This window comes from Panthera pardus, unplaced genomic scaffold (genome assembly GCF_024362965.1).
Source record: "Panthera pardus isolate Hobbes unplaced genomic scaffold, ASM2436296v1 HiC_scaffold_3, whole genome shotgun sequence".
Lineage (NCBI taxonomy): Eukaryota > Metazoa > Chordata > Mammalia > Carnivora > Felidae > Panthera > Panthera pardus.
In genome coordinates, this window is record NW_026526876.1 from 33,385,288 (window position 1) to 33,412,211 (window position 26,924).

Below are 26,924 nucleotides of genomic sequence, written 5' to 3' on the forward strand. Positions count from 1 at the left end.
TGCGGATGGAACCTCAAGTTGGAGGCCGTCCCCAGAGCCGACTAGCAGTCCCTGGGGCCAATGGCCAGCGGATAAACAGAGGCGGCGGTGGAAGAGAACTGGGCGTGAGGCTCCGCCCCTCGATGGGACAGTCAGGGGAGGCAGCCAGTGAACCCTCATCAGCGGGTGGGCGTTTTCCTTAGGGGCGGAGCTTCGAGGGGGCGAGAGGCGTGGCTTGGCTGTCAGGTCCCTTCGCCTTTTGTTCGGTTACTGAGTTGCTGCCTTGGCCAGAGTCCGGAGCAGCCGCCGCCCGAGCGCGCCGAGCTCAGTTCGCTGCCCGCGCCGGCTCCCAGCCCGGCCCGACCCCTACCCAGCCCGGCCAGGCTCCACACGCAGGTGCGGACGATCGGGGCAGGGATCGCTGGGGCGAGGGAAGGGCGGCAAGCGGCCGAGAGGCCGATCCCCGCCGTCACGGGGCAGGTGAGGGCGCGAGCCGGGGAGCGCCACCCTGCACCGGCGGCAGGGGGCGCGCTGGGACCCTTGGGCGCGGCCACTTAGGGGGCGCGAGGTTCGGGCCGATTGCGCTGGGGGCTGCGTGAGCTGGAGATCTGAGAAGGGCGGGGAGGGATGAGCGCAGGTGGCTGTGGGGTCGCGCCTGACCTGGGGCCCGTGGAGCTCGCCCGACGCCGCGTCCCCGACTCTCGCCCCGACGCTGGCGAGGGAGACTTTGCCCTGCTCGTCTGCGTCCCAGGGCTCACTCTGTAGTCAGGAATGCACAGTTCGGGAAACTTGCTGCCGCTGGTGTCTTTGGGGCCACTCTCACCCCACCTCACGCGTCATCCTCGCTTTCCCTCCCTCTCTACTCCCCCAGGCCTGGGTGGGGCCCTATTGTCTGCGCCCGGCTTGCCCAACTGTGGGGGCCGAGCGCACATTTTCCCAGCGACGCGGGCCCCACCTGCGGAGCAGGTGAGCACACGGAGTCCAGAGGCCCTGCCCTCCAGCTCCCGGGCCTCGTCGGTACTGTACCTGCGGCGACTCCCTCCGCCCCGGTGGGTGCCGTGTTAGGGCTGCGCCGGCGGAGGTGGGATGCGATGACAGCGGGACTGGCGCGGGGCCCGGCTCCGCGCCCAGCTGGTGTCTGGCACCCGTGGCTCGGACTGGGGTCTGGGCGGAGGGGTCGTGCATGGCTGGAAAATTCACTGGCCCAGTTTCCAGTAGCTGCTGCTTCCAGAGTGTCGATAGGGGAACGGGACTACTCTTCTTCTCTAACCTCTTATTGTCGAAACAAATCACCCCAAACAAACTTTCCAGGAGGAAGTATTCACGGCGGCTTTCACTGCGGGGTTTCCTGCCTCCTTGTTCCAGGGCTTTCCCCAGGCTTAGGGGGTCCGTCTTGGGGCAAGGCCTCCTCTCCCAGCTGGCCAAGCTGAACCGGGGCTGGTGTCTGCGCTCTGACCCTGTTTTCCCTGCCCCCACATCCATCCTGTTTGCTGGGCCCCTGGGGCCCGAGGGGGCAGTGGGGGGAGGGGGGCAAAGGGGAAGCAGCTTCTTCCTTCTCTTCCTGTCTCCGGGGACCACCACACCCCCTCGCTTGAGGCCGGCGCCAGTGGCTTTCTCCCCAGCTTTGCCCCCCTCCCCAGGAATGGGGGTGGGGCAGGGCAGGGCCAAATTGACGGGGGTGGGGGGGAGCGATTGTTCTAGCCTTTTTTTCCTCTACCCCATCCCCCCACGTGATATAGCTGGCTGGGTTTTGAGGCGGAAGAGTGTGGAGCTTGGGGCTTGGTCTCCATTTGATTTCTGGATTTTGAAGGTGCATTCCTTCTGGAGGCTTTTGCAGTCCGTTCCCCAGCCATTCCTTCCTGAGAGAGCTGCGTGGGGAAAGTGGGACAGGAGGAAGGTATGGGGGCAGGGGGAGGTTTCAGGAGAGCAACATGAGCACGGGCCCTCACCCTGGTTTCCTGAGAACCCCTTCCCTGGGCAGAGCTGGAGATCACCAGGCTTTCAGCACTGGTTTTTAAAAATCTAAAGTGTGGTCTTTTTGTAGGGATTTGGATGCCAGCCTCCTGGGGAACAGAGGGGAAATACAAAAAGCCAGGCTCTCCCTTGGTCCTGGGGTGAAGGGAGTATTGGGGGAATCAGGGCTGCTTCGCCTAACTCCTTTGGGAAGACCTACCACCTCTCTGGTGGTTGTAGTTGGGGCAGTGGGAAGGGGTCAGACCAGCCCCCATAGAATGCCCTGGGTTAGGGGGAGGCGGAGGAGGGAACCCATTCTTTTGCTCTAGTGGGTAGTGTACCTCTGGGGAACCACAAGGAGATGGAATTTGGGCAAAAATAACCTGTTTTCCCTCTTCTGTGGGCCAAAGTGGAGGAGGGGCAGGCATTATAATTACATCGGTTAAATGATTAGTTTAGCTAATCTGGTTTGTGGCTGTGATGAAAAGATAATACTGAGGAGGTATCTCTAGGGGTACCTGGTGGAAACTGGTGATTCACTGGATGGGAGGTAGAGGGGGGAAAAGGTAGGACCCAATTAGTCATTTTTTTTTTAATGTTTATTTATTTTTGAGAGAGAGAGAAAGGATGAGTGAGAAAGGAGCAGAGAGAGAGAGGGAGACAGAATCCAAAGCAGGCTCCAGGCTCTGAGCTGTCAGCACAGAGCCCGACGTTGGGGCTTGAACTCACCAACTGTGAGATCATGACCTGAGACGAAGTCCAAGGCTTAACCCCCTGAGCCACCCAGGCGCCCCCCCCTCCCCCCATTAGTCATTTCTTGCTAGATCAAGCCCTAGCTTGGGTGACAGGAGCCTTCTCTACCCAGCCCCAGCCCCGCCCCCATCTCCAGCCCTCTGGAGCCTCTGTTTGGGCTTCGGGGCTGTGTGTAGGAAGGATTCCCTCCCGGGGCAGGTACTGATGAGGGGTTGCAGAGAGGATCCACCTGAGAATGAGACAGAGTGATTGTCCATGGACAGTTGGGAAGATGTCACAGTAGGGCGGTTCTGAGCGCAGTGATTTGGGCGTGGACTGAGCTGGGTTTGAATCCCAGCTCTGTCACTCATTAACCCGTGTGGTGTTGGTCAAGTCACTTCATCTCTCTGAGCCTCAGTGATCTCTGCAAAATGGGAATAATCAACCCAATAAGTACTTGATAAATGGTGGCTAAAAAAGTAAGGGAGGACTTTACAGATACCAAGCACTTTCATCAACTGTTCTCACTTCATGACTATCCCTAGAGGCAGGTATCATTATCCTATTCAGCAGATGAGGAAATTGAAACTCAGGGAAGTTAAGTAACTTGCTCAAGGTTGCATAGCGAGACCCAAGCAGGGCCAAGACTAGCCTTTGGATCCTCTGGTTCCAAGCCCAGATCTCATCCTGCTGTATCACCCCACTGCAGCCCTGGGATGAATCTGTGATCTGTCTTTGAGAGCCTCTGCTTGGGAGTTTGGGGAGAGGAGAATTCTGAATGACCCAGGAAGGTATGTGTGGGTGGTGAAGGTGGGGGCAGGTTGGTCAGGAGGGGGTGACTCATGTCCTAGCCTCCAGCCCTCTGAAACCTCCCTGGCTTGGGTTTTAGTTCCTGGGGGAGGGGGCTATCTCCCCAAGGCCAGGGGCAGTGGCCATGTCTGGAAGAGGCTGGTGGGGGAGAGAGGAGACAGAGGTCAAAATTGCTGCTGCCTCTGGGCTTGTGCTGGGCCAGACCCTCAGCTGTCCTGGGTTTGTCCCTGTAGAGGAAGTGGGGCTTCCTGCTTTGCTGGGGGCTGGGCCTGTGCCAAGATAAGGGGGGGGAGGGCTGATCCCTGGAGAGTAGACAGAAATGAGAGTCAGATTTAGGACTGGGCCACGTCCTGCAGGATTGTACCAGTCCGTGCTGCCAGGCTGCTCTGGGGCCAGGTGACTGAGGGGCCAGGCGGGCCTTTCTGATGATGGGAGTGGGGTCAGCCAGAGCCTTGGTCCCTGAGGGAGGCACTGGTGTCACGGTCCTCTCAGAGCTTCCTGGTTCCTGGCACCTCTGCCCACTGGGCACCTGACACCAGGATGGGCCTGGGAAATGGGGCCTCCATCTGTGTGGGTGCAGCCTGGGCTCCAATGTCATCAGCACTGGGCTTCTGGATTCTTGAGTTCCAGAGGGGACCCAAGACATGGTGATTATTGATCCTGGAGAATGGAAGGCTGAGGGCACTTGATGTGACCGAGAAGGAAAGAGAGTGATCTCAGCCCCGGCTGATGCTATAAAGGGGGTGCCAGGCTTGCAGTTTTCCATCACCCCTGGGGACACGAGCAATTGGGACTGATGCTCTTAGGGATGGAGTGGAGGCTAGACAAGAGGAAGGACTTCCTGTCTGTTAGAGATGAGATCTTGCATTGCTGAGTGAGAGAGAGCAATGAAAGATCAGAATAGACTCTTCTCTGAGGAGGATGAAGCAGGGCTCTGTCTACGGGAGCTGGAGGGGGGCCGTCCTGCCCAGGAGAGAGGGCAGGCAGGAGTCAGTACCTCTGGTGCCAGTCTGAGGTCTGCAGGGGTCCCTGGGGAAACTCCTAGTCTTGTGTCTTTGGGGAGAAGAGAGTCCTGGCAGTGAGAGGGACAGGTATCCATGAGCCGGCCGGCCCTGTGACTCCTGTGAAGAGAAAGAGAAGTGTGGCTGGGCCAGGTCACCCGGGTTTGTGTCCCTGCAAGTGACATTTTGAGGCCTCTCTCTTAGGACACGGTTGAATCTGGTGGAGGTCTGGGGGCATGGACTGCCTCAATTTCTAGCAACTTCCTTGGCCAGGCCTGAAGAGAAAGCTCTTTGCTCAGCCTCCTGGCACCTCAGCCTTTGGGGGACCTCAGGGCAGGAAGCTCAGCTTTCTGTGACCCACAGAGTATGGGTTTAACAGGTCTGCATCCCTTCCCCACTGTGGGGACACTGGACTGAGTGGCAGGCCTGGACAGGGACAGGGAGAGTTAGGATGACACTGGGCAATCAGTCTGCTTCTTATTTGGGGGTGAGGAGGAATTTGGTCCATGTGAGTCCTCCTCCCTCTTGATTGAAAAAGTAATATCTGATCATTGTGAAAAACAATTGGAAAGTTTAGAAAAGTTTACAAAAGAAGAAAAAAAAATCACCCATGATCCCACTGCTAACATTTCTTTCCTTTCTCTTTTTCTTAGCATCCTCTCCTTAGCCTCGATCTTGATGATCTCATGCTCTGACTACAATAACAAATTTTTAACCAAACCTTCTTCCGAATCCTAGTTTTCTCCAGCAAATGCAGAACAGGGAACTAATAGTGGGTTTTTTCCTGTACTTCCTGGAGAAGGTTGGGGGTGGGGGCAGCGGGGGTGGGGGGGGCAGATCCTCACAGAATGAAACCCTAGGGACCCACCCCCTAAGGAGAGGATACCAGCTGGGGTCAGGGCTGCCCGAGTCCCCCCATGGGGGCACTTGTGTGCCATACGGTCCCTGGCGCAGGTCCACCCTTGGCTATTTTCTGAGGCTGGGTGAAGTATTTTTCCATTCCCAGGAGCCCCGGTTTGGGGTCATCCGCTGGTTTAGGTTTTTGTCCTCGGAGGGTCACCAGCAGAGACCGGAGCCCCAGCTGGAGCCCTCTCCAGGGGGGGAGCCCGGAGGTTCCCAGGGCCAAGCCACCTGGCCCCGCATTTCCCTCTCCTCCAAGTTCCCTTCATTTCCCCACCCTGGTTTGTTTGCTTTGGGAAGGAGCCCAGAAGGAAGAAAACAAACAGCGGCTGGGACGGTCTGACCTGAGCCTCCCCCACCCCCAGCCAGTCCTGGGCAGCAGCTTGGGCTGTCCTCCAGACTGGAAGTGAGGGTTTTCCTCTGGAAGCATCCGGGAGGATGGTCTCCTCTGTCTTGTCCTGTCCCCAGGGCCCTGGCCATAGGTGGCACCCGTTTCGGTCTCTGCCAGCTTGGGACGACCATTCTGAAAGGAGAGACCGCAGTCTCTGTTAAGGAACCTCTAGTCTGGTGGGGTGTTTCCTCCTGGAGCCCCTAGTCTGAGGGGAGAGGCCTAGTTGAGAAGTCCCAGCCCGATGAGGTAGACAGGGCTCACAAGGGAAGCAGTCATGTCTGTCTCTGGCCTTTTCTGGGGTCTGCTTCTGTCTGCTTGGGACGGCTGGTCAAATCTCTGCTGGAGTCAGAGACAGTGGGGAAGGGTGGGGGCTGTGACCCTGCTCAGCCCAGCCTCTCCTGGGGCTGCTATGTGGGGAATGTCCAGGCCTCACTGGCTTCACCGCCCCTGGCTGCAGGAAGCAGCACATGTGACTGGGGAGAGGGGAGAGGGCAGAGCAGTGTCTCCACCTGGCCTCCTCTCCCAGACCGGATATAACTCCTCCTACCCAGCCCCCCACCCCACCCCGGGGCTCTGGCTTAGGGTTGGGAGGCAGATCTCCCTGGGTCCTGGCTCTCAGGTCCCAAAAAGCAGGCCCGACTCTGCTGGCCTCCTCCTCTGCCATTTCTTTGCTTTGCTAATAGAAGAAGGCCTCCCTGGGTCTTGACCGCCAACAGAGGGCTTCCATGGTCACGGCTGTGTTAGATCCACGATCCACATACGGTCTGAAGAAAGGGGCGGCTTGATCATCTCTACTTTGCAGATGAGGAATATGAGGCTTAAGGAAATCGGGTGACTTGCCCATGGGCACACAGCCAGATGGATGGATCCCCTTCCCTGACTCACATGCTCTCCTGCCCTACCCATAGTCCCCTTCCTCTGTCACTGTCTGAGCCCGTGATCGGAGTTTGCATAGGATGGTGGCCACTGGCCCAAGGAGCTTCTGGAGGGCTCTGCCTGCACTTCTAGCTCCCTTGTGCAGTGTGTCTAAGCCTGCTTCCAGCACGCTTCTTGGGCGGCCCATTCCTATCCTCGTTCCCAGGTCTTTTAGTGACACTTGGCATCCTGCAGCCCAGCCCAGCCCAGCCCAACCCCGATGGCGATGGCGGTGCTGGTGGTGGCAGGGGCCTGAGGTAGCTCTGGTGGCAGTTTTTTGTTTTCAAATTTTCTTTAAAGATTTTTTTAAAAGAGGTTTCTTTCTTTTTTGTTTTTTTATTTTAATGATTATTTTTGAGAGAGAGAGTGCAAGCAGGGGAGGGGCAGAGAGAAAGGGGGACCGAGGATCCAAAAAGGGCTCTGCACTGTCAGCACAGAGCCCGATGCAGGGCCTGAAGTCACGAACTGTGAGATCATGACCTGAGCCAGAGTCAGATGCTCAACTAACTGAGCCTCCCTGGCACCCCTAAAAGATTTTATTTGTAAGCAATCTCTACACCCTAAGTGGGGCTCGAACCCACAACCCTGAGATCAAGAGTCACATGCTCCACTGAAAGCCAGCCAGGCGCCCCGGTGGTAGTTATTTATTTTTATTTTTATTTTTTTAACATTTATTTATTTTTTGGGAGACAGCGTGAGTGGGGGAGGGGCAGAGAGAGAAGGAGTCACAGCTTCCTGCTGAGGCAGGAATCAGGCTCTGAGCTGTTAGCACAGAGCCCAACAGGGAGCTCCAGCTCTCGAACTGTGAGATCATGCCGATGGCAGTTGTTTTTAATGCCCGGACTGGACCACACTCTGCTGGGACTGGGACCGTGTTGGACTTAGAGTGCCTACTGCTGGCCTGCTGGGTTGACCATGCTGGGGAGGAAGCAGGAATGAAGGGCAGGGTGTGTCCAGAGCTTGCTTGCAGATTCCTACCCAGTGTAGACCCGTGGAGGGAGGCTCCTTTGCACTCCCCATCCAGGGCCCAGGCTTCTCTTCCTGCCCCTTGTACTGTCCCCCACCCCACCCTGTGACCTCTGAGCCGGCTTCTCGGCCTCCTGTGTGGCCAACAATAGATCGTGCTGCTCAACAAAGGCCCCCCATGCAACTCAGAAAACCGCCCTGTGTCTGGCGCTGCCCATCTCTGGCCTGAGTGCGTGGGCAGGGCCATGTCTGTCTCACCCACTTCCACCCTGGCTCTGTCCAGGGGCATTGTGGCGGGTCTCACTCCAGGTCCAGGGTGGAGAGGGGCGACACCAGGCTGGGTGCGGCCCCCTCCGCCCTGGGAACTGCCAAAGCGGCACTTTTGCTTCTTGTGGGAGAATTCATTCCTCCGCCTCTCCTGGGAGTCGGTGAGGAGAAAGGTGGGGGCGGGTTGACTGTCCTGCCTGCGCCGTCTGACTTCTAGACCTTCCTGTTGCCGGAGTAGCTCTCTCTCCCCGGATCCTTTCCTCCAAAAGAGTTCTGGAGTGTGTCCGCTCTGAACTGTGTCCCGACTCTCACCTTGCCCACCCTCTCGGCCTTCTCGTTGGTCGTGGGAAGCGGGGTTCCTTATGCCCAGAATCTTAGGGATCAGCGTTCCTCCCAGATCAGCTGGGCCGCCTTCTCTTCTACACCTGGGCCTGGCTGCCCCTCCTTGACTGCAGGGTGTCCCTCTTTCCCCAGGTCCCTTGTTAGGAGCGAGGGGAGCTGCCCTGTTTAGTGGGCTGGTGTGCAGTGAGGCAGGCCTGGATTTGAGCGGAACACTGCCATTTTCTCAGTGTGGTGCCTTAGTCTTCTCAGCTGGAAATTGGGAATAATAAAATGCCTGCCCGGTAGCCTTGAGGCAAGCATGAGACTCATTTGATAGTAAAAGCAGCTGAGTGTCCCCTCCCCCATGGATCCTTTGACCTCCGTGTGGCCCCTCTCTGGCCCTGGGCAGCTGCCCAGCCCTCAGCTTCTCTTGGCTCCAAGCCTGAGCTGGGAGGGGTGGTGAGAGGCCTGCTGGCAAAACGCCCCACCTATGGCCAGCCTTGACTTTGGTGGTCCCGGTGGATATGGGGGTGGCGAGGGAAGGGTATTTGATTCCTGAGGTTCAGGGTGAGGCCCGCGACCCCCTGCCTGGGCCCAGAAGCTGCAGGGGTAGGCTGCGATCTCTGCTGGGGAGGGGCTCTTTCTGGCTCAGATGGGGTATTCTTCCTGATCAGGACTGGAGATTTCCAGTTTGCCCGGAGTAGATCTGACTGAGGCTCAGTGCCCAGATGTCCGCTCAGCCCTCTGCCCCCGCGTGGTGGCATTTACAGGGTTAACGCAACTGCATATCCTGATACAGTTTCACCTTCTTTCTGCAGAGCTTGGATGTCCCCTGCCCCCTCCCTGGAGGTTTCTCCTCCCCGATGGCGGCTCAGTGACAAGCTTGCTCCTCCAAACTTCTCTCTTCTTTCTGTCTCCCACCCGGAAGGCAGGAGCGCTGGGCGGTGTGTGGTTAGGGTGGGGGCGGGGGAGGGGGCTCCTCCTGAAATAGCCACACTTGGCCGAGGCCTGGGAAGCAGCTGGGTGCATCTGGTGGCACGGAGCCTGCTGTCTGGTGTTCTGGGCCTGCTTCTGTTTGTCAGCTCGAAACTCTGAGTCACCCGGGGTGAAGGGAGGAGAGGAGGAGGCGGCTGGGAGCTGGGCTGGCTCCTGCCTCTGCCTGCTCCAGGTGTGCTCACAGGCAGGGAAGGAGCCCATGTCGCCATAAAAGGCAGGGAGGCCGAAGGCTCAGTCAGCCTCCTCCTCGAGGGTAGCGCTGGGAAGACGTATCCCTGGTGATCTTTGTTCCTGGGGTGGGGTCAGGCTAAACCAGCTGAACCACCCTTGGCCTCACCCAGTCCCCCATCACGACGGGACCATGGGTTTGAGGTGCTGAGTACTGTCCACTGTCATGGGTGGACTGGCCCGTGGTCTGCTTGCTGTCTGAGGCCACACTGTGTGTGCAAAGGCCACAGACTTGGGGGTCACTCAGGCCCGTGCCTGGTCCCAGCTCTGCCATTTCTCCACTGTGCCACCTCCCCTGGGGAGCCTCAGTTTCCCTGTCTGTAAATGGGGCGGGGGCAGAGCATATGCTTCAAAACCCACTTGTGGGGCTGAGGCATCAGTGAAAGCTTTGGCACAAGGCTGGCCCTCAACCGGAGCACGCCTTGCCTCGCCTCTCCTCCCGAATCAGCTCCCAAGGCAGGGAAGCCAAGTGGGCCAAGTGGGAATTCACCACCCTGGAACAGAGTAGGGCCAGCGATTCATTAACCTCAAGGGTCCCCAAGTCCCTGCAAAGAGCAGGAGGGGTGCCTGAAAAGCAGTGACCCCTCCTGAGGCCTGCCCCACCCCTCATCTCTAGCCTGGGTTCTAGGAAGACTAGAAATGGGAAAACATCCCTGAGGGAGAGGAAGCACTGATACATGGCCGTGGCCGCCAACACGGAGCACCTACTACGTGCCAGGCACCAGGCTGGGTCCTTCACCAATCTGGGCCTCACAACAACCTGCGAGGGAGGTGCTGTTACCCCATTTTGCAAACGAGGGCTGGGCTCTGCGGAGAGGTGAATTGGTATGTGGCTGTTATTTGAACCCGTCAGTGGGGCACGGAATTCTGGAAAAGCCTGGCAGGAACTGGGGTGCTGGAGAGACAGGGGTCTTAGGGCTCGGGCCTCTGGGATCACTTGTGATCCTGCCCCATCTTCAGGAAAGATCCTGAGATCCCAGAGTCTCCAAGGGAGCCTTGGACTTCTCCCAGCAGCCTCCGGGGCTCTCCAGAGAAACCTGTCTGACTGCTTCCCTGCCCCACCCAGTTTCCTGTCCAATGCTCAGAGCGCAGCTGCCTCACCACAGACTTTCCCAGGGAGCCCCAGTGCGTGGGGGTGGGTCTGCAGAACCCCAGAAGCTGCCAGAGGCCCCGAGTGCCTCCTGCTCTGGGAGCATTGGGCAGGGACGGCAAGGTGAGCCTGCCGAGGGCTGGGTTGTGGCAACTGCTCTTACTGCCCCACTCCCCATGGGGTTCACTCCACCCTGGGCTGGAGGTCAGAGATGGAAGCCCAGGACTCACACCTGGGTATCCTACTGTGGGCGGTCCCTCCCTGGGCCTGCGGATGGGCTGAAGCTGGGGGCTGGACCAGGTGATGGGATGCCTCACTGGAGCCAGCTGATTTCTTGCCCCTCCTTTGTGTCCCCAGCAGCCACCATGGAGGTGATGAACCTGATCGAACAACCCATCAAGGTGACTGAGTGGCAACAGACATACACCTATGACTCTGGCATCCACTCGGGGGCCAACACCTGTGTGCCCTCGGTCAGTAGCAAGGGCATCATGGAGGAGGATGAGGCCTGCGGGCGCCAGTACACGCTCAAGAAGACCACCACCTACACTCAGGTGCCCCAGAGCCAAGGTCAGGATCCCTGGGGACTATTTCATGGAAACTATTACATTGAAATATCTCAGCAGAAAACCAGCCTGGACACTGGAGGGAAATCAGGGCCAAAGGAGACAGACTTTAGGGGGCCTCCCCTCTGAGGGAGGAGGCACAGCTACTTCAGGGTGCCCCCATCTGAGAGGGAGGCAGATTCCTATTCCTTGAACTTCTAGTACAGAGGGGGAAGCATAGACTCTGCCCACCTGTCTGAAGGTGTGTGGTCTTTGCCCTCAGTGAACTTACAGTATAATGAGGAGGCATCACTGTTGCCCTCAGGGGACCCCTGCACTATAGGGGAAGATGGTCCTTTTGTTCCAGGAGCCTCAAGTTTGATGCGGAGACAGGGCCCCTGGTGGGGCTAGGAGGAGACCTGTAGATAGGCTGAGGCCAGGTGGGGGGGTGACAACCTGGCTTCTGGCTCTGAGCTCTGGGGCTTAGGAGTGGGGATGCCACACCGGCCAGGGTACTAGCCTCTCTCGGGAAGAGGAGTATCCGAGCCCTAGGACTGCTGTCTGCAGCTGTCCTCAGGGCTCCGAACATTGAGCAGGATGAGCTGTGGGAGCTGGGGAAGGTATAGGGTGGGCCGTGTGGGTGGAGCTCAGCCCCTGCCCCTGGGGGTCTCCTCCCGGACAGCAGGCTTGGCAGGGCCGGCCCGGGCGGGCGTGGTGTTGACAGCTACAAGTACAGCACCCAGGTGGGAAAGCCCAGCGGTGTCTCCTTCCCCCACTAACTGGGGGATGGAGCCTCCGCCTGTCTCCCCCCAGGGCATTGGGACACTTGCCAGGGTAGGGCTGCCTGGGGAGCGTGGGCACCTATCCGTAGGACTCCTGGACCCACCCAGGGATGGATGGAACCTGCAGTCTGAGCTGAGAACCCACCTCCTGCTTTCTGAAACCCACAGTCCCGACTTTCCCTCTGATCTGCTGTATGATACTGGCTGGCCCTCTGGGCCTCTATTTGCTAGCCTATGTAATGGGAGAGTTGCCTCCTTTAGAGATGATGAGGATATAATTAGAGTCATGAGATATCAGACTTGAAAGGAGACTTAGGTTGTCTCATGCTACCCCGACCTGATTGTTAAGGGAGGGGCCTTGGGTTGGGGTTTGGGCTCTGGAGTCAGGCTGTCTGAGTTCACACCTCAGCTTGGGCTCCTATAAGCGCTCTGTGCCTCAGTTTCCCCATCTGTAAAGTAGAGATAATAATAGTACTTATCTTGTAGGGTTATGGTGGGACTAACTGAGAAAATATAAGGAAAGCATTTAATTCACAGCTAAGCACATAGGAAATACTCCAAAAATGTTAATTATTCCTATGAATAGTAATATTCACTCACGGTTTTGTAGTGACATTTGCACTACATCTTTTCTTTGCAGAGCAGTTTACAACTATTATCTCACTTAATTCCCATAAGAATTCCCTGTGATGGACAGAACAGGTGGCACCCCATTTTACAGCTGATGTAACTGAGGCGATGGTGACCTCCCCTCTGTTAGAGGCAGGACTGCGAGTGGTGTCCTGGGGCTTTGGTCGGCGGGGGTGGGGAGCGAGGCCACAGAACCCAGGTGGGCTGTCCGCAAGGCCTGCCCTGCTCCCCAGTGTCCCCCCACCCAACCCACCTCCTGCAGCTCAGTCCCTGCCCGTTGGCCCCCAGGAGACCTGGAGTACCAGATGTCCACGACGGCCAGAGCCAAGCGGGTGCGGGAGGCCATGTGTCCTGGCGTGACAGGTGAAGACAGCTCACTGCTGCTGGCCACCCAGGTGGAGGGGCAGGCCACCAACCTGCAGCGGCTGGCCGAGCCGTCCCAGCTGCTCAAGTCAGCCATCGTGCATCTCATCAACTACCAGGACGACGCCGAGCTGGCCACCCGGGCCCTGCCCGAACTCACCAAACTGCTCAACGATGAGGACCCGGTCCGTAAGGGGCCTGGCCAGGGTGGGGGCAGGGCAGAGAGGGGGGTAAAGGTCAGGTGTCTGCAGGGGATGGCCCTACCTGGGGCCCCATCAGCGGGGAAAGACTGACCCGGGTCCCTCCGAGCTCTGTGGAGGGGTCACCTGGCCCCTCCATCTCCAGTGTCAGCCAGCCCGGCCCGTCTGCTCACTTTTTCCCATCCTTCCTTCTACCGCTCAGGTGGTAGTGACCAAGGCAGCCATGATCGTGAACCAGCTGTCCAAGAAAGAGGCGTCGCGGCGGGCGCTGATGGGCTCACCCCAGCTGGTGGCAGCCGTGGTGCGTACGATGCAGAACACCAGTGACCTGGACACGGCCCGCTGCACCACGAGCATCCTGCATAACCTCTCCCACCACCGCGAGGGGCTCCTTGCCATCTTCAAGTCAGGCGGCATCCCTGCCCTGGTCCGCATGCTCAGGTGACTGCCCCTGCTTGCTGTGGGATACTGGGGCTTTCCTCTCCCTTTCAGACATTTACTGAAGCCCTACTATGTGCCAGGTAGAGAACCATGCCCAGTCCTGGTGCTCAGCTACTCACAGCCCAGCAGGGGAGGCAGGCATGTAACTGGCACATTAGTTATTAGGATACAGTATAGGCTAGGGCAGAGGTCTGTCCAGGATTTCTCAGAGCCGCGAGACACTGTGCACTTTAGCAGCAGGCGGTTGACGGATGAGTGGGGCTTAGCCTGTGTAGGTGAAGGGAAGGCCATTCCAGGCAGAAGGAACAGCATGTGCAAAGACCCTTGCCACCTTTATCTTTCCCATCCTGTTAATATTGATTGGCCTTTTTCCTTACCTCCATCCTGGGCTGTGAGTTCCTCGAGGTTGGAGATACTCTGACCCCCCCTCTGCAAGACCTCTCTAGCACACGGCCTCCCATATGGTAGTTAGTTAGTAGAGACAGATGTCCAGGGGACCTACTAGGCACTCAGCACTGGGCTAGGAGCCCAGAAGCAGGAAGAGTTGTGGTCTCCCAGTGGGGAGAGGGACGGTGCTGTGTGCTCCATGCATAAGAGTGGGGCTGGGCTCAGGGGACAAAGAGATTTTAGTAAAGGGCTATGTCTACAGGGGTGTTGGTAAGGGGAGGGCTTCCTGGGGGAGGTTAGCTTGCATGTATGCCAGGGCCCCGACTCCTGTTAACCCCCTGCCCACCCTCCCAGCTCCCCCGTGGAGTCGGTCCTGTTCTACGCCATCACCACGCTGCACAACCTGCTGCTCTACCAGGAGGGCGCCAAGATGGCGGTGCGCCTGGCAGACGGGCTGCAGAAGATGGTGCCCCTGCTTAACAAGAACAACCCCAAGTTCCTGGCCATCACCACCGACTGCCTGCAGCTCCTGGCCTACGGCAACCAGGAGAGCAAGGTGGGCTGCGCCCCGCCCCCAGCCGAGAGCCGCAGCCTTCCCGCGCATCGCCTTCTGTCCCGCTGCAGCTTCCGGCCACTGCCCCCTCACCATTTTTAGGTTAAATACATGAGTACATGCAGCTGTACATGTCTCATTATGTAACTGAAATATTTTGAGGATTAGGAAAAGGAAAGGAAAAAAGGCACCGTCCTCACACAGCCACTGCTGTCTCCGCGTGCTTCCTGCAGTGCTATCCTGTGGGCATATTTGTCCGTGGTTGTAGTCATGGCAAATGTGCAACTTTGCATCTGTTTCCTACGTTTTCTTTTTTGTTTGTTGTTGCTGTATCATCCTCAAAAGCACCCTCTGTAGGGGCAAATAGCATCTCATTAAGTGGAGTCCCGAGACTTTTTTCTGAGGGCATTTAGATTGCTCTCAATTTTCCACCCTTATAAACAGTGCGGTAACGAACATCTTTGGGCACACAGCTTTTCCCAGGGAATAGAAAATTTTTTCATCAGTGGGGCGAAGGATTTTTAATGTTTCTGAGCTTTTACCCAGGTTTCCAGATCGTTTTCCGAAAGGATTGTATTATTTACAATGTCATTGTTGGTGGTGTATGTTAGTACCATTTCACCTCATCCTTGTCAGCATTGTGTATTATCCTTTTTTCAAAATTTTGGATTTCTTTGCCAGTCACAAAAGCTATTCGGGTTTTGGCTGAAGCTCAGTAATGACAGCTCTGTCACCCCCAATCCTTTCCTTGTTCCTTGTCGTATTTCCTGTCTGTCTCACACTTGTTCTCCACTGTCTCCCCCGCCGCCCCAGCTCATCATCCTAGCCAACGGAGGACCCCAGGCCCTCGTGCAGATCATGCGCAACTACAGTTATGAGAAGCTGCTCTGGACTACCAGCCGCGTGCTCAAGGTGCTGTCTGTGTGTCCCAGCAATAAGCCCGCCATTGTGGAGGCTGGTGAGTATGGCCCATGTGGCCAGGAGGGGCGGGGTGAAGGCCTTGTCCAGCAGCTAGGCTTGGCCAGCTATGCTCTCCGTGGCTGACATGCTCCCTGTTCTGTGCCCCAGGTGGGATGCAGGCCCTGGGCAAACACCTGACAAGCAACAGCCCCCGCCTCGTACAGAACTGCCTCTGGACCCTGCGTAATCTCTCGGACGTGGCCACCAAACAGGTGAGGGAGGCGTTCGGGCCTGGGTCCACCTCTTCAGCCACCTTGTCCTCCCCTCTTGCCACATGCACGCTCCTGTCTGGGACTCTGACCTCAGGAACCGTGGGAGGCCTGAGGCCTCGCAGTCTTGCCCTGTTGTGGCTGAGGCTGGAAATACCCTGCAGACCCTCATCCCTTTAGCTTAAGGTTCTAATCACTGCTAAAGATTCAGGAAGGAGAGGTCCCTGGTGGCTCAGTCAGTTAAGCGTCTGACTTCGGCTCAGGTCATGATCTCGAGGTTCGTGAGTTCGAGCCTTGCATCGGGCTCTGTGCTGACAGCTCAAAGCCTGGAGCCTTGTCTGAATTCTGCGTCTCCCTTTCTCTCTGCCCCTCCCCTGCTCGCATTCTGTCTCTGTCTCTGTCTCTGTCTTTCTCTCAAAAATGAATAAACATTTAAAAAAATTAGGGGCGCCTGGGTGGCTCAGTCGGTTGAACGTCCGACTTCGGCTCAGGTCATGATCTCGCGGTCCGTGAGTTCGAGCCCCGTGTCGGGCTCTGTGCTAACAAACAGCTCAGAGCCTGGAGCCTGCGTCGGATTCTGTCTCTCTCTCTCTCTCTCTCTCTCTCTCCCTCTCTCCCTCCCCTGCTCATGCTCTGTCTCTCAAAAATAAATAAATGTTAAAAATTAAAAAAAAAAAAATTAAGAAAAAAAAAGATTCAGGAAGGAGAATAGATGAAGGCACTGATGTTCCTAAGCCACACGTTCCCAGGTGGTACCAGGGGAATAGTTTTGACCTAGACCCGGTGGCGAGGAACAGTAATACACCAAGAGACAGCTTGGGGCCTCTGCTGGCTAAAAACACAACTTAAAGAAAAATGCAGTTTTAGGACAGGACTCCTGGTCTCCCTTTCCAACCTGACTACCGTTCCTAAGAGGCCCCCACCCCCATCCGTAGGCTGTTTATTCAGCTCTGGCCACTTGCTGGACTCTGCTAGGCACTTGTGCACATTGGCTCGCTTATGTCTTTCAACAACTGGAGTGGAATGTGAGACCCAGTTGGTTAGGTGAAGAAACAGAGTCCCAGGGAGTTACATGATGGCCCTCGCTCACAGCTAGTAAATTGGCAGAGATGGGATTTGAACCCAGAACTGTCATCCCAGAGCCTGGGGGCCTTCTGTTCACAAGGCCCACGTGGCTCCCCTGGGAGAAGTGCGGCTTCTGGGGCAGGAATGTTTCCTGAAAGTGGATTTAGTCTGGGGACCGCTGAGGGGGCAGCAGCAAAGGCCCAGAAAGATGAGAAGCCGGGAAAAATGGGTCAGCTGGGCCACCAAGGCATGTGGCCTCCTCAACAACTTCCTCCTGGCCCTGCCTGGCTCTGAGGATGCAGAGAGGGGCAGGAGGGGGGTGGAAGGAAGAGCACGAACTTGGAGTCAGTCCTGGCTTTGGAGCTGGTCCTCCGGCGGTGGGTCTGTGCGCAAGTCCCTCAACCGCCCTGATAGTACCACCTCCCTGTGGGGTGTCGGCAGAATCACAGGGATGAAGATTCCTGGGCACGCAGGCAGGACCCAGTGGCTGTCAGCTGGGTGGGCTTCAGACCGTGAGTTCATCTTGCTGCCCTCGGACGTATTTGGGAAAGGCTTCTGGGAGTGGGGGATCCCCCCTCACTCTCCACTGCTTCCCCCACAACCCGCAGGAGGGCCTGGAGAGCGTGCTGAAGATACTGGTGAACCAACTGAGCGTGGATGACGTCAATGTCCTCACCTGCGCCACGGGCACGCTGTCCAACCTGACGTGCAACAACAGCAAGAACAAGACGCTGGTGACCCAGAACAGCGGCGTGGAGGCTCTCATCCACGCCATCCTGCGTGCCGGCGACAAGGACGACATCACGGAGCCTGCGGTCTGCGCCCTGCGCCACCTCACCAGCCGTCACCCGGAGGCCGAGATGGCCCAGAACTCCGTGCGCCTCAACTACGGCATCCCGGCCATCGTCAAGCTGCTCAACCAGCCCAACCAGTGGCCGCTGGTCAAGGTACCTATTGTGGCCGCCGTGGGGGCCGGGCGAGGGGAAGGAGCTCTCTGCCGTCGGGATTAGGTGCCAAATCAGTGCAGGCAAAGCCGCTCTAATGGGCCCTGAGTCCATAGGCTGGGGTGGCCGCCAGACGCTGCATTTCTAACGCGGTCCCAGGTAATGTTTCTGGTCCACGGGACGCGTGGCTTCGGCTCACAGTTTGGAACTTGATCACGTTGCCACATCTAGGTACAAGGAAGCTGGCAAAGCCTCATGTGTCCTGAAGGCCTTGTGTCCCGCTACAACTCAGAAGGGATACTAAAAAGACAAAGCAGAAAGGGTTCTGGGGGGTGGGGGGACACTTAGTGTCTGCCATAGGGATTAAGGGCGTGAAGGGGTGCAGCCTTCTCTGTAGGTTGCTGCCCGGGTAGAGGAGGGCCAGCTGGCAGGGACTCCCACTGGCGAAATTGTAGACAGTTTTGACAGTACAGATAAGAATGCCTCTAAGTAGTTACACACTGAATTTTCAAAATCCATAGTGAGAAAAAAAGCAGTAGTGTGTGGCCCCTCCTGCGGGTTGGTCCCTGCTGCCAGCCCGAGGTGGGGGGAGGGTCTGACTTAGCAGCTAAGTGGCAGAGTGACCTTGGCAGGTCATCTACCTTGTGCTCACGTCCCCAGCTCTCGTGATTTTTGTCCCTGCTCTCTTGGCTGCTTGTTTTGAGAGTCAGATGAGATGAGAGCTTGCTTTGTAAGAACCCGAGGGACTCTGGGAGGCCAGAGTGGCCCCTGGGAGACGGGGGCCCTGGGGAGGAGGCTTCTTCCCAGAGCGGCCTCACTGAGGATTGATCACAATACGAGTGTCACTAAAGCAGGAAGCTTGGGGGTCAACCAAGCAGGGTTTGGGAGTTACTGGGAAAGGGGTAAGACTCGGGTGTCTGGGGGAGAAGGGGTACTGAGAGAAGGGGCAAGGGTGAGAGTCAGGGCCTGGGGCTGGTAGCATGTTCTGGAATGGGGTTTCATTTTAGCAGGGGCTGTTAGAGTTAGACAGGAGCACCCACCGATCCTATGGAATAAGGGACGTGGGCTGGGAGTGGTCTCGTGGTCTGGCAAACGGAGACGACAAGGGAAGGAGGAGATGGTGCTGGGAAATTGGGATTCTCCAGATGCCCAAGAAATGTCCCTGATTGTTGTCCTTTTTGCTTGTCAGGCAACCATCGGCCTGATCAGGAATCTGGCCCTGTGTCCAGCCAACCATGCCCCTCTGCAGGAGGCGGCGGTCATTCCCCGCCTCGTGCAGTTGCTGGTCAAGGCTCACCAGGATGCCCAGCGCCACGTGGCTGCAGGCACACAGCAGCCATACACGGTCAGTCCCCAGGGGTCGGAGTGGCCTTTTTGTGAATGTGTGTGCACGTATGTGTAAACGGGGAGGCAGGTTGTGGTGGATGCACACTCTGAGGACCAGTGAGGTTTGTCAGATTGTCACGGTGGGGGCGTGCGGCCACGTCCAAGGGCCATCTTTCGCAATGTCCCACCGCCTCCTCTTACGCAGGACGGCGTGAGGATGGAGGAGATTGTGGAGGGCTGTGCCGGAGCCCTGCACATCCTCGCCCGGGACCCCATGAACCGCATGGAGATCTTCCGGCTGAACACCATCCCCCTGTTTGTGCAGGTGAGTCTGGGGCAGGGAGGCAGGAGAGCTTCCTCCAGTCCCCGCGCATCCCCGTTGCTGAAAGGGGGAGCTTGGCAGCCTCTCTGGGCCAGGCATCAAGAGGTGTTTGGAGGAGTTTGGAGGAAAGTGGCCACGCCAGGAGTGACCACTTAGCAAATCCCTGCATAGGAACGGCTTTCCAAACTCAAAAGCAAGGGAAGAGATCACAAGTGAAAAAAAATAGCTTAAGATTCAACCACATGGCCACTAAAATCATCTATATGTCAGAAACAGCCTAAAAAGCGTTAAAAAGTCGACACAGGGGTGCCTGGGTGGCTCAGTCAGTTAAGCATCTGACTCAGTTTCGGCTCAGATCACGATCTCACTGTTTGTGAGTTCAAGCTATGTGTCAGGCTCTGTGCTGACAACACAGAGCCTGCTTGGGATTCTCTCCCTCTCTCTCTCTCAACTGTATCTCCCCCACTCATGCACGCGCGCGCACACACGCACACACGCACACACACACACACACAGTCTCTCTCTCTCTCTCTCTCTCTCTCAAAATAAACTTAAAAAAAAAAAAGATTCTCTCTCTCCCTCTGCCCCTCTCCCCCACTCATACTCTTTTTCAAAATAAAAGAATAAGATAAATAATAAAATAAATAAAATAAAAAAATAAAAATAAAAAAATCAACAGCAAACTGGGAAAATGTTTCCAGGTATCACAATAGACAAGAGTCTAATATCCTTCATATAAAAGAGCTCATTAATACTAGACCCCGGGGGTTAGATGGGCAGAGGCAGAAGCAGCTCCCAGGTGGCTTATAAACATGCCCAACCCCAGGAGTTTAAAGAAGAGAAGCTCACATTCCCAGTGAGATCCTATTTTCCACTATCAAACTGGCAAAGGAAAAAAAACGGGAGTGCCCTGTGCTGGCAAAGATGTGATGAAATAGGCAGTCCCATATCCTGCCGGTGAGGAGAGAAGATGATAAAACCTCTCCGGCAGGCAGTTCTACAATCTATATAGAGAGCCTGAAAATATTCATATCCTTTGACTAAGTAGTACAAGTCTTATGGGATAATTATTTATTAATTTAAAATGTGGCGGAAATGTATACCTATAGCCAACAATCGCAATGTTACTTATAAGAATTGAAAACAAAATGAATGTCCAATGATAAGGGAATGGTTTAAAAAAGAATGGCCATGGGGCGCCTGGGTGGCTCAGCCGGTTGAGTGTCCAACTTCGGCTCGGGTCATGATCTTACAGCTTGTGAGTTCAAGCCCCGCATCGGGCTCTGGTGCTGACAGCTCGGAACCTGGAGCCTGCTTCGGATTCTGTGTCTCCCTCTCTCTCTGTCCCTAATCCACTCGCATTCTGTCTCTGTCTCTCTCAGAAATAAATAAACATTAAAAAAAATTTAAAAAAAAAAATTAAAAATAAAAAAATAAAAAAGAATGGCCATTATATCATATGGCCATATATAGCAATGTTAATGAATTTTTGCTTTTGAAATTTTTCCATTTATTTATTTATTTATTTATTTATTTATTTATTTATTTATTTTACTTTTAAATGTTTATTTTTGAGAGAGAGAGAGAGAGAGAGCACGTGTGTGAGCGGGGGAGGGGCAGAGAGAGAGGGAGACACAGAATCCAAAGCAGGCTCCAAGATCTGAGCTGTCAGCGCAGATCCCAACCTGGGGCTCAAAGCCACAAAGTGTGAGATCCTGACCTGAGCCAAAGTTGGATGCTTAATCGACTGAGCCACCCAGGCTCCCCGAGAAATTTTTTCCCTTTAGAGTTCAGAGTGAGGGATTGGCACTGTTGTGACCTCCTATTGTGACCAATGGGTTTTTTTTGTTTTTGTTATTGTTTTGCTTTTTAGCATTACTCTTTTTCTCTTATCAATATGAGCTCATAGATTTCTAGGAAATGTTTTTTAATAATGTAGGAAAATGCCTTATGCTACAATGTTAGGTAAAAAAAAAAACCCAAACAAACAGGAATCAAAGTATCAAAATACATGCTATGGGGGGGGTGTGCCTGGCTGGTTCTGTTGGTGGGGCATGAGACTCTTGATCTCTGGGTTGTGAGTTTGAGCCGCACGTTGGGTGTAGAGATTACTTAAAAACAAAATCTTAGGGGTGCCTTGGTGGTCCAGTCGGTGAAGCCTCCGACTTCGGCTCAGATAATAATCTCACAGCTTGGGAGTTCGAGCCCCACGTCAGGCTCTGTGCTGACCGCTCAGAGCCTGGAGCCTGCTTCAGATTCTGTGTCTCCCTCTCTCTCTCTGCCCCTCCCCTGCTCTCTCTCTCTCTCTCTCAAAGATAAATAAACATCAAAAATGTTTATAGATCAAATTTTATAGATAATGAGGTGCCTGGGTGACTCCGTCAGTTAAGCATTTGACTCAGGTTCGGCTTGGGTCGTGATCTCCCAGTTCATGGGTTTGAGCCCCATATGGGGCTCTTTGCTGACAGCGCGGAACCTGCTTGGGATTTTCTCTCTCTGTCTGTCTCTGCCCCTCCCCTGCTCATGTGCACATGTGTACACGCTCTCTCTCTCTCTGTCTCAAAATGGATAAATAAACTTAAAAAATTATAGATAAAAAAACAGGACTGCGATAAAAATCTGATGGAAATATGCCAGTGTATTAAGAGAGGTTGTATGTGGGTGGGGAATCATGGCTGGCTTTCTTTCTGTTTCTTTATACCTTTCTTAGACTTTCTACCCTTTCTGGTATGAGCTTGTGTTAAATCCAGAGAAGGGAGGCAGAGATGGACAGGGCTGGGAGGCAGGCTGCCCCCCTGCCTGCCTTACCCCTCATCCACCTCCACCCCTTCCCCACCCTGCATGCCCTCTGCCCAGCTCCTGTACTCATCAGTGGAGAACATCCAGCGTGTAGCCGCCGGGGTGCTGTGTGAGCTGGCCCAGGACAAGGAGGCAGCTGATGCCATTGATGCCGAGGGGGCCTCGTCCCCACTCATGGAGCTACTGCACTCTCGCAACGAGGGCACAGGTGAGGGGCTGTGCTGTGGGCGAGGGGGTAACAGAGGAGGGCTGAGTGTTAGTCCTCCAGCCAGAGTGGAGGCAGGCACCTGAATTGGTCTTTCCTTTCCTCTCTGCTCAGCCACCTATGCTGCCGCTGTCCTGTTCCGCATCTCTGAGGACAAGAACCCAGATTATCGTAAGCGTGTGTCTGTGGAGCTCACCAACTCCCTCTTCAAGCATGACCCAGCTGCCTGGGAGGCCGTGAGTATCCTGGGTTGGACTGTGACGTCTGGTTGTGCAAGTTGCACACTGCACAAAGACAGCACTTTTAAGGGGGCTCCTGTCATACTGTCTACCTCATAGATTTTTATTTTGTAATTATTTCTTTAAATTTTTTAATTAAAATTTTTATTTTATTTTTTTTTTTGAGAGAGAGGGAGTGCATGTGAATATGCGCACAAGTGGGAGAGGGGCAGAGGGAGAGGGAGAGAGAAATCTTAAGCAGGTTCCATCCATGCTCAGTGTGGATCCCCAGGCAGGGCTCGATCTCATCACCATGAGATCCTGACCTGAGCCGAAATCAAGAGTCAGACACTTAACCGACTGAGCCACCCAGGCACCCTGATTTTTATTTTATAATTGGATCATCCACGACAATTTCTAGCAGACGGAAGTAATAGGTTGAACTGTCTTTCTGATTTTGACCTGCCAGAATGGTAATTTTATTTTGTCCACACTATACATTCTAAGCATTTGAGAAAGGGTGCCTTTTTCTAACTTGCATGGAGGTGCTCTATAGGCTAGCGGCTGCCCTGATCCCGGGTGCACTCCCGTCCCCAGGGCTGCTCTAGTTCTGTGGGTGCCCCCAAGCATGAATGGTGGGACCTTCCACGCTCAGGAGGTGCCTGACAGGAGGGGTCCACGGAGGCACTGAATAACCGCATTCCATCCTCTGTTCTTTCAAGGGGTCTTTGTTTTCCCCCGGCCCCCTTTTCTAGAAGCACCTCCAGCCGCCCACCCCCAGCCCAGAGCCTACATTTTCCGCCCTTCTCCCTTCCCTCAATGTTTCTCTGTCTCTTTCCTTAGGCCCAGAGCATGATCCCCATCAATGAACCCTACGCAGATGGTAAGTGTGTGCAGAGTTCCTCAGGGACCCCCAAGAGCCCGGGTCGTGGGACGTCTGTGGGTGTGAGCGAAGGGGGCATTGTGTCCCCAGTGGCAGACACCATATAGAATCCACAGATATCCCCGTGGAGGTCCCCTGATGTGGGAGTTTGAGGACGGGGTCAGGCCCACGGCAGATGAATGGAGGGCTGTCCAGCAGGGTGGTCTACAGACTTTAGAAGGTCCTCCTTCCTTCTCCTCCCCAGACATGGATGCCACCTACCGCCCCATGTACTCGAGTGACGTGCCCCTGGACCCTCTGGACATGCACATGGACATGGACGGAGACTATCCCATCGACACCTACAGCGACGGCCTGAGGCCCCCCTACCCTGCGGCGGACCACATGCTGGCCTAGCTGGCTCCTTTCCAGTACGGTGCCCTCTGTCGTGCCTGCAGGCTGTGGAGACACGCTTCCCCCCCACCCCCTGCTGGAACCTGCTTCTCATGGAAGAGGCCCTCTCATGTTTCCTTGGAACCTTTGGCTCTTTTTTGGGGGGGGAATGAATGTGGGTCCCTTGCTGTCGAGCACCCGCCAAGGAAGGTGTCTGTGGCCTACCTTACTCTCTTATCTTGAGGGGGTGGGGAGTCCTGCCCCTTTGTGGGTAGTGGGTGGGTGACCTGGCGGGGGGGACGAGCTCCTAGGGGACAGAGGCCTGCCCTGACCTCTCTGTGTCTGCCTCACCCCCCAGGTGCGGTTCCTCATCTGAGAGGTTCTCCGTGCAGGCGATGGGGCGAGACAGAAAAGTGCCTGAGCCCAGGGGAGCGGGGCTGCGACTTCTTGCCGAACCCCACGCCTCCAGAGGTCCTCTGTAGCGTCTTTCTTGGGATGGTGATCTGCTCCTGCTTTTCTGTCCTGGGCCGTGGGTCCAGGGCCCAACACCCCCTCCCCACCTCTGTGGCCCCGGAACTAAAGCTTTAGACTCAATCACCTGCTCTCTTCCCCCACCTGGCAATCACCCCCCGACCCCCACTCCCACCCCCCAGCCCAGGCGGCTTGACTCCAGCAGCCTGGGCCCCACAGAGCTTTGGTTCCTCCCCCGGGCCTGATTTTTTCACCGAACTCCAGCCGACCGACTGTTCCGAGCCCCTGGGGTGTCCAGGACCCAGGTTCAAGGCCCCAAATCCCAGAATCCAAAGCTTGTCTTGAAAAGTTCAGGGACCGACAAGGAGATGGGATGGAGACGCGGAGAGTGAGTCCCCCACTCCAGGACACTGCCTGCTCCTCTCTCCAGGACACTCAACCGGACCTGGCCCCTTCCTGGGAGCTCTGGGGACAGCTCCCTGGCACCCCATCCCGCCCCGTCCCACCCACTCCACCACCCTAGCTGACTCCTGAGAAGTGCTCTTGGCTGACCCCTCTGGTGTGCGGTGAGGGGCTTTCTCTTCCCCTTCCTGTTTCGAACCCACCACCACCTCCTGCACGTGGGTGTGGGGGGCTGGGGGAGGTCCCAGCGGAGAGTTTTATTATTATCGCTTTATGTTTTTGGTTATTGGTTGTTTTTTTTTTTTTGTATAGACCAAAGCAAAGGAAATAAAACTAACACACAGATCGGATGGAAGCTGTGCGGGGTGGGTGTGGGATGGGGCGTTGGGGGCTCCCCTAGCAGCCCGATGCCTCCTTGGCTGGGTCCCACGTGCACTCATGACCACCTTGTGTGTGGGAAAGACACAGGGAGGGGAGTCAGGGAGAAAGGCACATTTGAGTATCTGGAGTAGATTCAATTCAGTCCGCACTCACAGGGACCTTAGGGAGTGGGAGTGGTAAAGATATGCCTCGAGGTGCGTCCCCCCTTCAGGGACGCCAGGCCTCACTTTTTTCTCCAAGGGGCGCCCTCCTCGCTGGCCTCAACCTCTGGCCCTGTCCCATCCAGCCTTAATGTGCCTTTGGTGGATTTCTCCCGGGCGCAACACTTCCTGTGGCCCATGGCTTCGAGTCTGGGCCCCTTTTTGAAAGTCTGTGGTGGGCCCACTCTGGCCCCTGCCCACCTCCCTTCTGTCCCCTCAACCAGCATCCTCTCTGCTGGTTCTTGCCTCCCAATCTTTGTGCATGCTGTTCCCTCTGCCTGGAATACCTTCACTTGCTCACGCACTGGGGTCCAGCTCAGCCCTCACTCCAGGAATGCTGCTTCCTCCATGACCTCCCACAGCTCCCAGCCGGGCTGAGCTGGTGCCCCTTCTCTGCCCCGTAATGCCCTGTGCACGCCATCATCTCACCCACCACACGCTACCGTTGGCTTGTGTGACGGTTCCCCACCCACATCCCCGAATTCCCCTTCCCGGGGACAGCTAATCGCAATGGTCCTGTGGCTCCAGGACGGATGTGCTGGGGGCAGGGACAGCGAGCCCGACTGCGAGGCAGGTGCGGGGTGCGGGCAAGAGGCGTTGAGATGCTGAGCCGAGTTCCCCTGAGGGGAGGGGACAGGACAGTTTTCAGACATCACAAGGACTTTTAGGGACAAAGCACTTTGTGCTCTGTGTTAAGGGCCTGTCTTATTCTGCTTGGGTGGCTACAACAAAATACCATAGGTTGGGGGCTGGAAGTCCAAGATGAAGGTCCCAGCAGATTCCATGCCTGGGAAAAGCTGGCTGCTTGGCTTGTACAAGACAGCTGCCCCCTGGACGAGTTCTCATGTGGCCTTTCCTCAGGGCATGACCCTCACAGAGAGCTCTCTCTCCCTGTTTGAAGGGGGCTAATCCCATCACGGGGCCCCACCCTCAAAACTTCATCTAAACCTAATTACATCCCCAAGAGCCCACCTCTAAATATCACACTGGGGGACTAGGGCTTCAACATATGAAATCGGGGGGACGCAGACAGCCCCCAACGGGGCCCTGGCAAGAACCACTCAGCTTGGGTAACTTGAGAATTTGGTAAAGGGACAGTTTACAGAGATGTGGGCAGGGAGAGGGACCAGCAAGCGAGAGGGCAGCACCCTGGGCTAATTATCGTGGCCTCAGGCAAAAAGGCAGGAAGTGCTTCTTGGGGTCAGGACTCTGGACGAGGCTACTGACGGGGAGGTTCCTTCCTCTTCCCAAGGCCCCCTGTTGGTCAGACTGAGGCAGAAACCAGGGAACCCAACCATGTAGTCCATTGACCTCACTGCTGCCCAGAGCAGAGTGGAGAGATCTGCAGAGGCCAGGGAACGATAAGCTGGGCAACCCCAAGCTTTCCAAAAGAGAAGGAGGCGGCTTAGCAGAAAGGATTGGCCTCTTAGATCTCATAAGAGACATTGAGGACAAGGGAAAGGAAAGGGTAGTAAAGCACCAGTGTTAAGGGTTGATACCAGCCATGATTGAGCTTTATATTAGGCCCTGAGCTTCCTGGCAGCCTGGGCAAAAAGGGAAAGTTAAGCTAGTTAATCTCAACGAAGTGAGTTGACGCTTCTAGTTTTCCTGTAGGAGTTATCTGAGCCTTGTGACCTTGAAAAAAATCAATTCATGTCTCTGAGCCTCAATTTCCTCACCTGTAAAATGGGGATAATGCACATGAAGATGGGATGAA

The 26,924-nt window shown here is 55.8% G+C and overlaps 1 protein-coding gene across 3 annotated transcripts; it reads left to right on the forward strand.

The window, feature by feature from the left end:
- Window positions 1-230: 230 nt before the first annotated feature.
- JUP (junction plakoglobin) lies at window positions 231-24,971 on the forward strand. Of its 3 annotated transcripts, none has more exons than XM_019435452.2 (15): window positions 231-459; window positions 10,907-11,119; window positions 12,795-13,054; window positions 13,272-13,510; window positions 14,252-14,453; window positions 15,264-15,408; window positions 15,519-15,622; window positions 17,293-17,631; window positions 18,818-18,973; window positions 19,160-19,279; window positions 22,133-22,283; window positions 22,395-22,516; window positions 23,342-23,381; window positions 23,626-23,791; window positions 24,112-24,971. In XM_019435452.2, the coding sequence occupies exons 2-14, from the start codon at window positions 10,915-10,917 to the stop codon at window positions 23,775-23,777; spliced, it is 2,235 nt and encodes a 744-aa protein (XP_019290997.1). In that variant the 5' UTR covers window positions 231-459; window positions 10,907-10,914; the 3' UTR covers window positions 23,778-23,791; window positions 24,112-24,971. The 3 variants fall into 3 exon arrangements, with proteins under 3 accessions (XP_019290997.1, XP_019290995.1, XP_019290996.1); XM_019435450.2 differs by having other exon boundaries at window positions 232-375; XM_019435451.2 differs by having other exon boundaries at window positions 232-375; window positions 10,910-11,119.
- Window positions 24,972-26,924: the final 1,953 nt, after the last annotated feature.